This window comes from Ornithorhynchus anatinus, chromosome 8, assembly GCF_004115215.2.
Source record: "Ornithorhynchus anatinus isolate Pmale09 chromosome 8, mOrnAna1.pri.v4, whole genome shotgun sequence".
Lineage (NCBI taxonomy): Eukaryota > Metazoa > Chordata > Mammalia > Monotremata > Ornithorhynchidae > Ornithorhynchus > Ornithorhynchus anatinus.
In genome coordinates, this window is record NC_041735.1 from 57,996,084 (window position 1) to 58,012,280 (window position 16,197).

The following is a 16,197-nucleotide window of genomic DNA, read 5'->3' on the forward strand; positions in this document are numbered from 1 at the left end:
CGGGCCGCTCCAGGGCAGCATTCCTTGCGGATTGTTTATTTCGGTTGTGTCCTTCCCCTCCCTTCTCCCCTTCCCTTCTCCTTCCCCCCACTCCCCCCTTTCACCAACTTCGCCTGCGTGCACCAGGCCGCCCCTTTTTGGATGTACATCCTGTTCTGAAAATGCAACTCTGTGGTTTTTCTCCGTCTCTGTGTGTCTGTCCCTTCCCTCTCCCCTCCCTCGTCTCTTTCGTCTCCTCTCCCTCTCCGCCCCCCCCCCCCCATGACCCCACCTTTAAATCATTCCTGGAGAGTTTGGCCTTGGACCCTGGGGTGGGGAAGGTATCCCAGGGATTTTTTTTTCTTTCTCCCCGAAAAAACTCGAAAAGTGGGAGGCCTTGAGGGGGTGGGGAAGTGTGTGCCTCAGTATGTGTGTATGTATATATGTGTGTGTCTATACACGAGCCTTTACTAGGTTCGAGGTGTTTCTCGTTTTCCCTTTCATATGAGGGCCGCGTGTGTGAGTTACATTCTAGTTGAAGAACCGGTTCCCCCCCATATTTTATTTCAGAAAAAATGATTTGAAAACAAGTCGCTTCCCACGTTCCCGCTTCCCAATTTTATAGCATCCTGGATTTGGATTACCTGATCTGATTTACCCCACTTTCCCCCCCAAAAAAAGAAAGAAAAAGAACCTATTGGGCAAGTGTGTAGTGGCTGCACACTTAGTGAATGAGTGGAGAGGCAGTGCCGATCGGACTCTCGCCTTCTCTATTTTACAACTCAACACTGCGAAGCGTGGGCATGACATGGGCGTGTAAAACCTTCAGCAGGTATTTTCCACTTTTGTCTGTGTTTACAGGTAAAGTGGAACTGCACGGCAAACTCATAGAAGTCGAACACTCAGTCCCCAAAAGGCAAAGGTAAATATTATTTTTTTTCTTTCCTTCATGCCACAGAATACCCACACTTTTTTTTTTAATAAAAAAAGCACCCCTCCAAGTAAGACCAAAACAACTTACGCTTATGTTTGTGTTTGTGGCTGTCATGGATAACCGCTGTCTGTGTGGCTCCCCTCCCCCATATTTTCCTGCTAAGACATTTGTTTTGAACCATGAAATATTTAAAGATGTGTGTGTCCTTTTGAGCAATCATTGTTAACTGTTTAGGCAGACGTTCCCTCTGTAGGAGAAATCACATTTGTCCCCGGAGGAAGATGATAGGAAAGAGTACAATGTGAAAGTGAAGACTTCAGAAAAGAGGGCATGAGTTATTTTTCTTGGGGAGGGGGGGGCGTTAACAGGAAATGAGATGAGATGTTTTGTGTTATATAACGGGCAGGCACGTGAGTCTTATAATTCGGCAGGACAACACCGAGCATCTTGCGGTACATCTATTTATTTTTCTTGAGCCCAAGTTGGGTTCCCCAACTTGAAATCGGAAATAGTTGTCCCGCGACAAGAGCCACCCAGCCATTCGCTGTCAGTGCATCTCATCTGAGAAGAGATTTTTCCTGTTTGCATCTGGTAATGCAAACACGTGAGTAAACTCGGAATTCCCGCCAGTGTAGAGGTGCTTCATGTGTGATTAAAGGGAAAAAAAATTAAACAGTTATTCCTTATTTGCCTGACTTCTTAATCAGCAGGGTCTTGGGTAACTAGATCTTTTTTTTTTTTTCTCTCTCCCCCCTTTCCCCACCGTGGGCCCAGAGTGAAGCCGGTAGTTCTCAAACTATTTACAAGCAGGAGACTGTTTAGGTCTACTTAACAGCATAATTAAGGTTTATTTAACACCAATTGCTTTATGAAATTATTTTCCTTCCAACTCTTCACGGAGAAGTATGCCTAGACTGAACTCTACACGGGTCCCCTTTCCCCTAGTTGTTATTGCAGGAGCTGACTGGCTTAGTTTTTAATTTAAAGGTTCCCTTTTCAATTTAAACCATTTCTAGATGAATTGAGGGCATTGATTGAGCGCTTACTATGTGCAGAACACGGTACTAAGCACTTGTCAGAGCACATCAGAATTCCCTGCCCCTTAACAAGCTTACAGTCTAGAGGGGGAGACAGACATTAATATGAATAATTGATAAAATGTAACTTAAAGATGTCCGTAAGTGCTGTGGGCTTGGGGATGGGGTGAATATCAAAAATCTTAGATGTGATATGGGACCGAATAGGATGTTGGTGGGCGCTAGGCCTCCTGTGCAGATGAGCTTGGAGTAGTGGTGTTTGAAACTTTGACATGTGGAAGAGTACTCCTGGAGCAGCGTTTGGAAACTCCTTGTGGCCTTTGTATTTCTCCATAAGGGAGGGCGGTGTGTGTGTGTGGGGGGCGTGACGTGGCGGGGGGAGGCGTCGACCCTCTTCTAGAATTGTTTATAGGAGGTGAAATTGTCATGTCCTCCCCAGAGTGCTTATACGTTTGAATTTGGAAACTGGCATGTTGTTTAATGTGGTGCCTCGTGTTTTTCAAGCAGTATGTTGGAAGTGCCAGTGTTTTCCGTGGACTCCTGTACTTAAAATGCCCATTAGGATTAAATGGAAAATGTAATGGTCCGTGTAGGAATTGATCAATGTTGAAAAGACCTTTCAGTCTGGGTAACATTAAAATGTATTAAATGGTAACTGTTAAATTTATTAATCACTGCTGTGAACTAAATAGCACTCAAAACATGAACAAAACAGCAGCATTTAACTGAGCTTGTGAATTTGGTACTCCGAGGTGATACCCACACCTAGGTAGTTTGAGCTACTCTGTTACTCTGGCCTTTGCTTGTATCCAGTATTTGAGAAAGAAAGCCTTTTAAAAAAAACTGAGTGGGTGGAGCGTATATGCTAGAGATCTTTTTAGGAGGGACTTTAAATATTTTCGAGCCGCCAAAGGAAGTAGATATATACATTCCAGAATTATGATTATCCTGTAGTCATGTGCTCATAGATTTCTGCTTGTAAAAATCATTTTCTCTTGACTGATTTGTATTGTGAAGGACCGGAATGGTTTTTACACACTAGGTACAAGATGACTTTCCCCTCTAAAAGCTATAGAATGAATAGCAAATTTTACCTTTTTAATTCTCAAACCTTCTTAATATTAAACTGCTGGTCAGTAATTTTAAAAAAGATTTTCCTACACCAAGTTGCCCTACTTTCTTTTGGGAGTGGGGTGGTGGAGAGTTTAAAAGGGGTGGGGAAGAGATTTTTAAACCTTGTGTGCCTGCTGAGTTTATCTAAGTGGCCTAGAAAAGAACTCCTTAAATTTGTTAACAAAATGCTTATTTGTTCTGCTGAATGTCCTTTGAAGAAAAAATAGAGCCATGATAAGGAAAGGTACCTTCCATGAGGGGAAGGTAGGGGAGAAATTCTTTAGATTATATAGTCTTAGCAAACTAAGCATGGTAGGTTTTAGAAGTGTAATTTTCATGATCAATCATGCCACAGTTTACGAATTGAAACTCCTAGTTTTGCTGTAAGCCTAGAACTGGATTTTCATGGGACCACCAGTGAATGTCTTGATTACATCCACGCTCGGTTTCACTAGCATTACAGTCATGAACACTTTTTTTTGAAGGCCAGAGGTTTAAAAAAAAAAAAAACTCTAGCAGAAATGTTGGATATCTGAGTAACGAGTACTTGTTAGCCCTGGAATGTTTAAAGCTAAAGTCATGCGTGGTACTAATACCATGGAGGAGAAGGAAACTCCCAGTAAATAATGAAAATTCTGTATTTTGACAGAACACCAAAACTGCGGTGAGCGAGCAACTTTCATTTCCCCAGACTTTTTCCTAAGGTTCGGCCTATGGGCTAGGTTGGAGGAGGAGAAAATGTGGATGGGGGTAGTGGGGAGTGGAGGGAGAGGGAAGCAGTACAGAATGCTGGTTGGTAATCCATATCCCCATCACGTAAAGAAAGGTCAAGAGGTGGTGTCAGTTAAGGTTGCCATAAAGTTGAGCTGAGTCCAGAAGGCCAATCATTGCAAAGTGTGCTTGATTTGTTATTCAAAGAGAAATTCTTAGGCCCAGCAGTCACTGCATTCCAGCCCTTGTTGGGACGTTCAGATCTGAAATAGGCACACCCACATTGGCAAAAATGACCTTTATACCTGCTGTGAAAGGCAGGTTGGGAATATGGTGCAGCAGAATGCTTATGGAAATATTCAGTGAATGGGCCTAGTGCAATTAAAATGGGCGGTGGAGATTGGTCGGGCTGATCAGGGTTTTTCCCGGCTAGCTGGGCGGAGGAGCCTTTGGGAGGAGGGGCAGATGGTTGAATGTATTTCAGCTTGCAGTAATCAATTGAGGCCAAATGTTGGTTCTTCACTTACTCCTGAAATCTCAGGGAATGAGAAAGGAATGCGGAATTTCCACACTTAAGCACAGTATACTTATTAGGGGTGACTAGTTGTAATACTTTAGGTCACTTCATTCAGAATTTAGGGAAGGCAGTGTGACAGTTTTGATACTGCAACTTCAAATGCAAAGCATTCAGTGACTCGCTTTGGGAGCACCATTCTCCCTTGAGCAGGAAAGTAGCAGTGCTTTTTTTTTCCTAATGAGAATATTTAAATAAATTGGGGTGCTTAAAAGTTGTGCATTCTTGGTGTGAGAGCAGCCGGGGATATGTACACTCTAGACCCTAGAATCTGGTTATTTAAATAGAACTGAATGTTGTGTAATGTATAATTTAGCTTGGGGTGGGGGGAGAAGAAGAAAGGAGCTGATAGGATCCTGTTGTCTTTTTAATAATGACAGTAAATGTGGTATTTCTCAAGTGCTTATACCCTTGTTAGCCTGAACACCCACTGTATAGAAACAGACTTTTTTGACCTAGAAAATCTGTGTTACTTTAGAGGAGCCTTGATTTCAGTGCTCTTTTATTTCATGTTTTTCATTTAGGAAATCCTATGTTTTCTTGCGTGCCTCCACTCCTCTGAAGTTAGCTCTTGTATTACCTATGACATGAGTTGATTTGGCTATTAACTATAATTTTTGATTAGGATTATGGGGCGGTTGTGTGAAGTAGTTAATCATCACTAAGTTACTGGTTTTCAAACCTTTCCCAAGGACCCTTTTAGAGTGCACCCATTTCTTCTCTAATACATTTTTTTGTACTCTGCATTTTGTATAGAATGTTGTTAGGGAATGATATTTTGACACTATACATCTATCTGGATAGAACATGATTGTGAAATTGAAAGAAATTGTTGTGATCAAAACAGACAACCCTGGTCAAGGATTATGCACTACAGTGGGAGGTGGGTTCCCCCCCCCTTTTTATTTTTTAATGCAGGGTTGAGTTTTTGTAGTTCTCCGTCTATTCCTGTTTCCTCCTTCGAATCATTTGTATTTAGGAAAAAAATCAGTCCCTTTAAATATGTTTGCGTATCCCTCTCCTGACTTCAGGATATTTATAAGAGTGGGAAATTAAAATAAGTTATAGTGAAATGTATATCCAGTAGGCTAGCCGGAAAGCATTTCTGAAACAGCATGTATACTAACATTGAGTACCATTAAATGTTTAAGTGGCCGACATACTGAAGCAGGACCCTTTCTGAAATGTTTCCCTTGAAAATTGACCAGTATCAAGTATGTTACCTTAGAAGAGCAACTATAACAGTAAAGTGTAATTTGAAGTAAAAATATAGGGTATTGGCAATGCTCCAAATAGTATCTCTTGTAAGAGGAGGATAAAAACCCTCCTCATACATATAACAGTGACATGTGTAGGCAAGGTTCAGAATAAGGAAAAGGTACAGAGAAAATAATACAATTCAACACTCTAAAGAAGTGTGCACTTTAAGAAAACTATCTTCAGATTTTACATGGGAGCTTCAGGGTGGTGGGTTTTTATTTTTCCTTCTCTCTCCCTCCCCGAGTTCATTTTTAAAATATAAATTCAGTGAGCTATGGAGGCGTGCTATGTGACAAACACATGCAGCCTTTAGTGAATATAGGTCTGTTTTTGTGGCTAGTGAAACGTTTTGTAGGAAATTACAACTCTGAAGTTCCTCACTTATGAAATGAGTAATGCACATAAAAGTGCTTCAGTGTATCTGGTTGTGAGCAGTTTGTCTACTGTATTATATCCAGAAAAACATATTTACTATTCTTGGCATGTGAGATTTCCTCCCCAAGAATGGTGAGTGTTGTAATGATGTTTGTAGAGTTTTTAATGATGGCTTCAAACTTAAAATTCATAAATGCTTCTTTTTCCCCACTTAGAAGGAAAGTTTGATTTTGTTATGAAAACTCCTAAATTAAAATTTTACAGAATGTTAGCAGTGCACTACAGAGGAATAGTGAAGAAATATGTTTGTGGTTTTGTCTGTGAATTAATAGAAAAGAACTGGAAGGTGGATGAGAGTGTACTGTATGGTGGGTTTAAAAAAAAAATTCATTTTTTGGGAAAACATTTTTGGAACTAAGGAATATTAAAAGATTTGGTACATTTGCTTTGCTTTTGGATACAGTGTTGATTGCTCAGAGATCCATTCAATTGTCCACTAATTGCTCCTATGACTTCACATTTTTCTGTGCACCACTACAGTTTAACACTGAGAAGAAAACATGGACTAGGGCTAGAGGTGGGTGGTGAGATTTCTGAGTCTTCTCAACAGCTGTCTTTCTGAGTTTTGACATTTGTCTTCTCCAAACTTGAGTTTCTTTTCTGTCAAATAGTGGCCTTTGCCCCCCCACAACCTTCTCTGAAAAATAATCAAAAATAAACTAAAATTAAATTATCAAAAGTTACTAATGGGAAGAGTGCTTTAAAAAAGTAAAATGATTTTTTTCAGCCAGTGTTGTATAACTCCCCAACAAAGACTGGCTTTTCAGTGTGTCACCTCTTTATCCCCTTTCCCATCCCCCCCACCCACTGGGGGGTTAAATCTGACTAGAGATTTAACTTATCGAGATGACTTCAGTTGTTTTGATATTGTCAGTTGACATCAGACCTTCTGGGAGATAACATTCATTCAATCGTATTTATTGAGCACTTACTGTATGGAGAGTACTGTACTAAGCACTTGGGAAGAGTACAATACAACAGTAAGTAGGCACATTAAAATGGGCTCCCCAGTGTGGCATCAGAATTGCACTTCTGCGGCCAAAGTTCCAAATTCAGTAATGACTAGGAACTTGAGGCAGGGCCGGATCTGTACTAGTGAAAGTGTGGTATCAACTCAAGGTATTTAAAGATGAGTAAAGTAATCCAGATTTGAAGAGGGGGTAGAACAGGTTAACTCAATAGAGTGGTCAGACATTTCTCAAATACTAATGAATTGCCCATTCTTTAAATAATCCCATTGATGATTTATGCCACTATAGTCCTTCCCTTCCCTTTGCTATCTCATATCTGAGGTATCTTACCCACTGCCACGATTAAGAATTGGTACATTTGAGGAAGGGGGGATAAAAAGGATACCTGGAAGCCATTGGCTCTGGAGTCCAAAGAAAATAACGTTTGAACTGTCAGTAAATCCAGACTAGTGTGGGTTCTGTTCCACTTAAGCATCATTTTTGGTGTGAAGTGGGGATGTCAGGGTTTGAGGTATAAAATTTTCTCTATGCAGTAGTGTAATTGAAAAATTGGTGCTTGCAAATAAGCTGTAAGTTGTCACTGTAAAATGACTTTTTTTTGGTCAAAAATCATCCTTTTACCTTTGCTCCTGGATGAAGACAAACAGCTGAATCAGTATTGAAACAATATAACCTAATCGAAACCTGTGTTGTGCTGTTTTCCTTTGGAGAGCTTCTGCTACAGTTGAAATCTCTAGCTCTGTTTATTTGTCCTGAGCCCTCCCAGCATTTCAATAACAATCTTTCATATATTGGATCAGAGGTGCTTGGATGCGAAAGTTCTTAACTGTAGTCATTAAACCTTGGGACACTTCCCCTGTAGAGAGTGTAGGGTCCCATGCAGTGGAATTTGATGATCAGATGAGTATGCAACCATCAAGTTAGTGGGCTTACCCCATAGGCTAATTAGAGGCGCAGAAGTTTGAAAAAAAAATAAAAATTTTAGTCGATACCTTTAGCTGCATTCTGAGTTGGGAACTTAATCCAGTGAAAGAAGGATTGGCAAACAGTGGCTTTGGTTGCAGTTTAGGGACACTTTTTTCTCCAAGGCTTATTTATAATTGTATTAGGTGTTCACAATATGTCAAGCACTGGACTAAACACTGGGAGATTGGGATCATGGAGCAAAGAGGCAGGGATCCATATGATTGCCACATGGTGGTTGTGACCTGTGGGGATGGAAGGATGATGAACCAGAATCAGCAAAATAGCCTTGAGTGCCCAGTGTGTGCAGATGACCTCTCTAGGTACTTGGAGAGTATCATTATATAAGTATAAGAATTACTTATGCCATTCTTGCCCTAAGTTTACGATCTAATTGGGGGAGGTAGGAGAGTGAAATTGATGAATGTACTGTAGTTGAGTGAGACTAGATATAACCCACAAGTGAATAAAGAGTTATGAATAAATAAAATGAGTTCCAAGATGGCTGCTGAGATTGCCTGACCGAGGAGATAAAGGGATTAATAATCAGGAAATGTCTTCTGGAGAAGGTGACTTTTAGGAGGGATGGGATAAGAGAAAGGGCATTGTTTGAGAAAATTGAGAAGGTAAGACCTGAGGTGATCTGTCTATGCTCTTGGAGGGCAAGGATCGAGTGTGCTTACTTTATCTTTATTTTACCCTCCCAAACGCTTGGTACAGGGCTCAGTAAGGGCTTAATAAATATGCCACTGGTTGGTAGACTAGGTGGAAGGAAGAACTAATGAGTTGATATAATTGTAGCCTTTAAGTGTTTACTATGTGTGAAGTGTAATACTGAGTGCTGGGAAGAGCAGAGATACTATAGTGCCATACTCGACACATTATGTACAGTCTTATTGTATTTTTTTCCCAGCTCACAAGGAGCTCATTGTAAAAAGTGGGGATAGTCACCCCAGCCTTACAACACTTAGAAACATATCTTTATGCTTGGTCATTTCCTCTCCCCATCTAATTTATTTTAATGTCCATCTTTCCATCTAGACTGAAAGCTCCTTCTGGGCAGAGGGCATGCTTACCACCTGTATTGTACTTTCCCAAGCACTTAGTGCAGTGCTTGGCACAAATTAGCACTCAAATTCCACTGAGAAATTGATTGTATTTTCCCCATAGTATAGTGCTTGGAACATTGTAATCGGCTTAATAAATTACGGGAGTCAACTAACAGTTGAGAGAATGGGCTACGCAGTGAATGCAGGTTTCCCCTCTATTCAGTTATGGCCAAAAGGGAGTTTTTTTTTGGAAACTACTGTTAGAAAACAGTTAACTGCTATTACAGACCTGATGATTGGGTGACATCTCAGAATAAATTCCTGTGGGTTGTCTCCTTGTCTAAGTCTGCAGGGTTGGACTTACCTTGTACACCGGCTGTTTCTAAAATCATTCTGGCTAGTTTTTAAGTTCTGAAAAAGGCTAAACTTATTTTCTGAAGCCATCTTCTGTATTCTAGCCGTGCAGTGTAGAATATACCACCCAAACTGGTTTTCAGTGAAAGATACCTGAATTGGTCATTGAAGCCCTCCAAAAGTGGGGGTGGCGGTGGAGGGTGGAGTGTGTGTGTGTGTTGGCCTTGAAGGATCTGGTTTGTTTATATTTACATAGAGCAAATTAATTGGTAATTGACAAATCTCTTTATTTTCTGTGTAGATCTGGCCTTGGTGTAAGGGGAATTAAATGCAGTGCCAGTGCTGTTTTCCAAACAAGTTCCCTCCATTCTGACCCTAAATGAAAATTCCCTGAGCAGTTTTGGTTGGCGTTAATGACTTAGAGTTGTGTAGAAGAAAGATTAAAATACTTATTTTTTTTTTTAGAAAGAAATGGTTCTTTGCTCTTAACACTGAGCTCTTGGAGACCTAGGTTTTCAGAGGGGAATGTTTAAAAATGATTACTTAAACTTGATGTCTAGGCTCCCTTTAGAGGGGAGGAAAGGGAGAGGATCTGATAAAATCTTTTTTTTTCTTTGGGCCAGGGAGAAGCGGGGACAGCAGAGACAGAGAAATGAATTGCTCTGTTTCTGCTCAGGCAGGTTCTTGAGAAATCTAGTGTGCATTAAGCAGAGAGGTTGTTGACAATTTTGTGGGATTCTGGGAGAGCTGTGGCAGTAAAATGGCAAAGTGAAACTTAAACCAGAAATCTGTTGTCTTTACAATGTCCTATGATTATAAGACTTGCTTTTTGAAACTGTTTACCAAATGCCTCACTTTCTAGTGTCACAGGGACTCTGGCCTGATTCTGCTTCCTTTTTAGGTATTGCTGTGCCAGTGATATGAATTACTATGGTACAAAGAATAAAGTTTGGTTTAAGTTTCATAGGTTGTGGATATGTTGTACCATATTTTTCTTTGGGGTCTTGGTATTAGAAGTGAGGATCGAAGCATTTTGGACGTAAGACACTTCCTCTAAATTAAAACTCTTTTAAAACTGTCTTTGGGAACTGCTGGCCTCAAAACCTTAGTTTGGAAAGAATCGTATGTAGAAATTGGAAGAGGAATGTAGTTTTATTCTTAAGATACAAACCTTCCCAAAATAGTCTATTCTGGCCCCCTTGAAGATTCTCCAAAGATGGTTAAAGGAACACACCCAGTGTCACAGTGGTAGCCACTACAGGACACTTTATAAAATATTTTACTCTACCTCTCAGTCGATCAATTGTATTTATTGAGTGCTTACTGTGTATAACAGTATGACTGGAATGGGGAGACAGAGAAGGCTGGGAGGTCAGCAAGGAGGCTGCTACAGTAGTCAAGGAGAGATTGGATTAATGTAGCAGTTTTGGTTGGGTAGGAAAGGATGGATTTTAGTGATGTCGTGAAGGTTGAACCGTTAGGATTTAGTGATTAATTGAATATGTGGGTTGAAAGAGAAGAGTCAAGGGATAACATTAAGGTTACGGGCTTGTGAGACAGGAAGGATGGTGGCTTTGTGTACAGTGATGGCAAGGATAGGGCTTAGGTGGGAAGATAGGAAGTTTTGTTTTGAACAAGTTAAGCTTGAATTAATGGCAGGACTTTCAAGTAGAGACGTCTTGAAGGCGGGAGGAGTTGCGAGACTTCAGAGAGGGAGAGAGATCAGGGTTGGAGATACCGATTTGGGAATCACCGCGTAGCGGTGGTAGTTGAAGCCTCAGGAGTGAATGAGTATTCCAAGGTAGTGGCTGGAGATGGAGAATAGAAGAGCACCCAGAACTGAACCTTGAGGGACACCCGATAGGGTGGTTAGGGGAGACACAGGAGGAGTCCACAAAAGAGACTGTGAATGAGTGGCCAGAGAGATATGAGAATCAGGTAATGACACTGTCAGTGAAGGCACTGGAGAGGTGGAGGAGGATTAGAATGGAGTAGAAACCACTGGATTTGGCAAGAAGGAGATCATTGGTGATCTTTGAGAGGGAGGCTTCTGTGGAGGGGATGGAAGCCAGATTAGAGGGGATCGAGGAGAGAATTGGAGCAGAGGAACTTGAGAAAGCCTGTGTAGACAACTCTTTCAAGGAATTTGGAGAGGGATGGTAGGTGGGAGATGGGGCGATAACTGGAGGGAGCTGAGGAGTCAAGGGAGGGTTTTTTTGTTTAAAGAATAGGGGAGAAATGAGCATGATTAAAAGCAGTGGGGAAGAAGGCATTGGAGATAGGAAGTCTGAATAGAAGGTGGTCCAACCCCATCCCTCTTGTTGCATAATGACCACTCTCTCCTCTAGCTTCCCTCCTAACTCCTGGCCGTGAAGACCTTAAAGACTCCCATCAGCAGAATTGACTTGAGAAGTTTGGCTGCTCCAAAATGGGGTCAGCTTTTCCTCTCCACTTCCCACGCCATTCCTTATGTCATTGCATAAATCGGTGATATTGGCACACTTCTGGTGTGCAAAGCACTTGTACAAGTGCTTGAGAGAGTACAAGAGAGTTGGTAGTCATGTTCCCTGCCCACAAGGAGCTCACAATCTAATAATAGTAAGAATTGTGGTATTTTTTAAGTGCTTACTAATGTGCCAGGCACTGTTCCAAGTGTTGGGGTAGATACAAAGTAATCACGTTGGACGCTGTCCATGTTCCACATGGGGCTCAGTCTTAATCCCCATTTTTCAGATGAGGTAACTGAGTCACAGAGATGTTAAGTGACTTCCCCAAGATTACACAGCAGACAAGTGGCAGAACTGAGATTAGAACCTAGGTCCTTCTGATGCTCAGGCCTGTGTACTGTCCACTCAGCCATGCTGCTGAGTGTTACAGTCTGGGTGTTCAGCATATTGGAACCTTTGAATGTGAAGCGCTTCTCCAAGGGTACATTTGCTGTCCCTCCCTCCCCCTCCCCTCTTGCCCCAGAGCCATTGTGCTCCCCTCCTGGATCAGTGCTCAAATGGGTGTGGCTCCTGAGTCCGGCTGGATGCTCTTATATTTTTAAACCAATGCTCCTATGAGGTGCCCTCAAGAGGTTGCCTCTGTCACAAACAGCGATGATTTCAGGTAAGCTAACTTGTCCTGGGCTTGTGGAGGCTGCTGTGCTCTTTCACCTCCCAGCTGCGGGGCTGACGTTTGCAGTGCTTGTTCCCCCAAAACTGCAGGCCTTCATTGCTCCCCGACTTAGTGACAGCTCATCTCATTCTCCTCCACAATCCAGGATTAATGAGGTGAGTTTCTAACCTAAAACCCGCAGCCTGCGGTAGTTTGATGGTTGCCTGGTTTGGCCAATTCCCCACTCCTTCCACCTTGAGTGGCCTCTATTTTTAGGCCTGTTGGGGACCTCTTAAACAAACCAAAGAGAAACAAAGGGAGCTTAGGGAGATAAGAGCTATTTGGAGAGTTAAGGCTCCTTAAAGCTTTGTGGGCTTTGGCTTCTGTCCCTCAGCAGATTGAGGTTCAGTCCCTGCTGGTGGAGTCTTTGATTTCAGCTTCTTCCCTGTGGCAAGGGTGAAGGGACTTCTCCAGGCCAGGGAAACAGCTAAGGGGGTGATGTCCAGCCAGGGTATGATGCTGGGAGTCTCTTCCTTACCCTGCTTAGCCCTCCTTAGAGGGGCAGTCGCAGGCAGGCATGCTGAGGAACATAGGAAAGCAACAGCCTAGTAGATAGAGCATGGGCCTGGGAGCCAGAAGGACCTGAGTTCTGCCATGTACCTGATGTGTGAACTTGGGCAAGTCATTGAATTTCTCTGAGTCTCAGTTATCTCAACTGTAAAATGGGGATTAAGACTGGGAGCCTTGTGTGGGATGGGACTGTGTCCAGCCTGATTAGTTTATATCTGCCTCAGTGCGTCATACAGTGCCTGGCACATAGTAAGCACTTAACAAATACAATTTTTTTTTAAAGGGGGTTGGAGGGGATGAGTCCCAGGATTTGTGAGCAGATGAATGCAGCTGCTCCTCATTTCTTAGTGGTGGTTGTAACAGCTGATGGGCCTGCAGGTGAGGGTCTCCAGCCATGGACTGTTCCTACTTTTCTTTACCTCTGCTCTCTGCTACTTTCCTTAACTAATGAAATTAATTAATTGCTGGGAAGCCCCGAGGTCTAGTGGAAAGGGCCTGGGAGTCAAGGGACTTGCATTCTAACTTTGGCTCTGCCACTTACCAGCTGTGTGAGCTTGGAGAAATCACTTAACTTCCCTGGGCCTCAGTTTCTTCATTTGTAAAATGGAATTCAGTACCTCCCTCATAGTGAGTCTCATGGGGGACAATTTATTTTAATGTCTGCTTCCCCCTGTAGACAAGCTCATTTGTGGGCAAGTGACCTCATCTCCCAATTTTATTGTTTTGTACTTTCCCAAGTGCCTGCACTCAATAAATACCACTGATTGCTTGGCATATAGTAAGTGTTTAACAAATACAACAGTTATTGTTTAATTGTCAGTTGAACAGCATTTTGCTTTCCTTTTTCCTTTTGGTTTTCTCTTTTTCCTCCAAGAGATCCTCAGTTATTTCTTTTGCTTCCAAGCAGCGTGCACCTTCTGGGTATGTCTATGACTTGTGTGGGGTCAGCTACACTCTAGCATGGTGCTATCCAGAAAGAACCTGCTGTCCTGAAGGTGCCCCTTCCTTCCTTCCTTCCCCCTGCCTGGGGACCCTAGGGAAATCTGTCAGCAGAGCTGTCTGGGATTTCATCTGGGCAGTCGTCCGTCTCCCCCCCGTGCCCCCCCCAGTTATCAGAGCCTGAATCGGGTTCATCCCCTTGCCCAGTTCCTCCCCACTCCTCCCCTACTCATTCTAGAGAGCAAAATTCCTTCTGTCACTCAGGGTGGTGCCACTGAACAATACTGTGAAATCCTTCACCCAGCATGGGTCAGATTTTATGGGGCGGAGACCGCAAGTGGACTCTAGAGTTGCTAAGTTTCTGGCTGGACTGCTGGCAGAGAGTGCTCTGGAAGGGTAATCAATCAATCACTGGTATTTATTGAGGGCTTCCTGGGGTTTCCCCTACCCACCCTGGGAAGAGGACAATTGCCTTTCTAAAATCATATCCTTCCCAGGAAGCCTTCCCCAATTTCTCATCTTTCCATCCTATATCCCCTGAAATGCCACTTCAGCACTTCCATGCCCCCCCAGGCCCTTGAGTGCCCACCCCCTATTATACTTAGGTCCATATCTTTGTACTCTAATGGCTTCCTCCTATCTCTTAATGTATTTAAAGGTCTCTGTCCCGTCCTAGATTGCAAGTTCCTTGATAGGGAATCATGTCTACTAATTCTGTTGAACTCCTCAAGCACTTAGTATAGAGCTCTGCACTAGGTGCTCAGTACATATTTTGATTCAGTGAGGAGGCCAATCAAGTGGAGGAAGTACCTCTATGGTTTACATTCCTGCTTGCCTTCTTTTCAGGATTGTCATTGCTTGAAGATTCATGAAGGTCGTCTTCAGCCTTCCTGTTCTTGGAGTTGTTTGTTTTGTTTTGTTTTTTAACATGGTATTCAAGTGCTTTTTGTATGTCAAACACGGTTGTAAATAATGATAATTTTTAAGGTACTTGTTACGCACTTACTATGTGCTGGGGTAGGTATAGGTTAACTAGGTTGGACACAGACCGTGCCCCACATGAGACTCACAGTCTGTGAAGGAGAGAACAAGTGTAGAATCCCCATTTTACAGTTGAGGAAACTGAGGCACAGAGAAGTTGTGTGACTTGCCCAAGGTCACACAGCAAACCATAAGCAGAGCTTGGATTGGGACTCAAGTCCTCTGATTCCCAGACCCGTGCTCTTTCCACTAGACTACGCTGTTTCACGGAGCTTTTTTGTTACCTCCACGTGTATGTGATCGTCTCTGGTTCTCACTTTCATTCAATCGTATTTATTGAGCACTTACTGTGTGCAGAGCACTGTACTAAGCACTTGGAAAGTACAATTCAGGAACAAGTAGAGACGATCCCTGTCCACAATGGGCTCACCAGAAGCAGTCATTTGTGCTCTTAGGAGCCTGCCAGCTTGGCCTCCCTCTTGCAGTGAGGTGGACCACTTGGACCCTTCATCCCGACTTCTCTCCCATGTCCACCAAACCATAGCTGAGAGGTTTGTTTCCCCCCGCCCCCCACCCTTCCCTGGTTAAAGCCAACTGTAACAGGAGCTTGTATGGCCTGTAACTCCCTTGCCCTTGTCCTTGAAGTACACTGAGCTTGTAATAATAATTGTGGTATTTGTTAGATCCTTACTAGCGTTGTACTACTAACCTCTGGTTTAGGTACAAAGATAGTTACAAGCTCATAAAGCACTTTATGTTCTAAATTGTAGAGTCAGGGCTGCTTGTAGTTTTTTGCCCCTTAGGATAGACTTCATTCATTTAATCATATTTATTGAGTGCAAAACACTGTACAAAGTGCGGATTTAGAAGCAGCGTGTCTTAGTGGGTAGAGCGCAGGCCAGGGAGTCAGAAGGACCTGGTTTTTAATCCCGGTTCTGCCACATGTCTGCAGTGTGGACCTGGGCAAGTCACTGCACTTCCCTGTGCCTCAGTTCCGTCATCTGTAAAATGGGGATTAAGAGCGTGAACCCCAAGTGGGACAGGGACTGTGTCCAACCTGATTAACTTGTACCTATTACGGCACTTAGAGCAGTGTTTGGCACATAGTGCTAAACAAGTATCATAATAATAATATTTATGATAAACAGAAACAGTGCCTGCCCACAAGACTTGTAGCAAAGTGTTGGCTGTTTTCTCCAAAAAGAATTCCTCATCTTCACACCCAAAC

The 16,197-nt window shown here is 42.7% G+C and overlaps 1 protein-coding gene across 1 annotated transcript in view; it reads left to right on the forward strand.

Moving 5' to 3' along the window:
* IGF2BP3 (insulin like growth factor 2 mRNA binding protein 3) overlaps positions 1-16,197 on the forward strand; it is a 162,915-nt gene that overhangs the window by 1,677 nt on the left and 145,041 nt on the right. Inside the window, exon 2 of the mRNA XM_001512312.4 lies at positions 841-901. Within this exon, the coding sequence (XP_001512362.1) occupies positions 841-901 (61 nt within the window). The remainder of the gene's footprint in view (positions 1-840; positions 902-16,197) is intronic.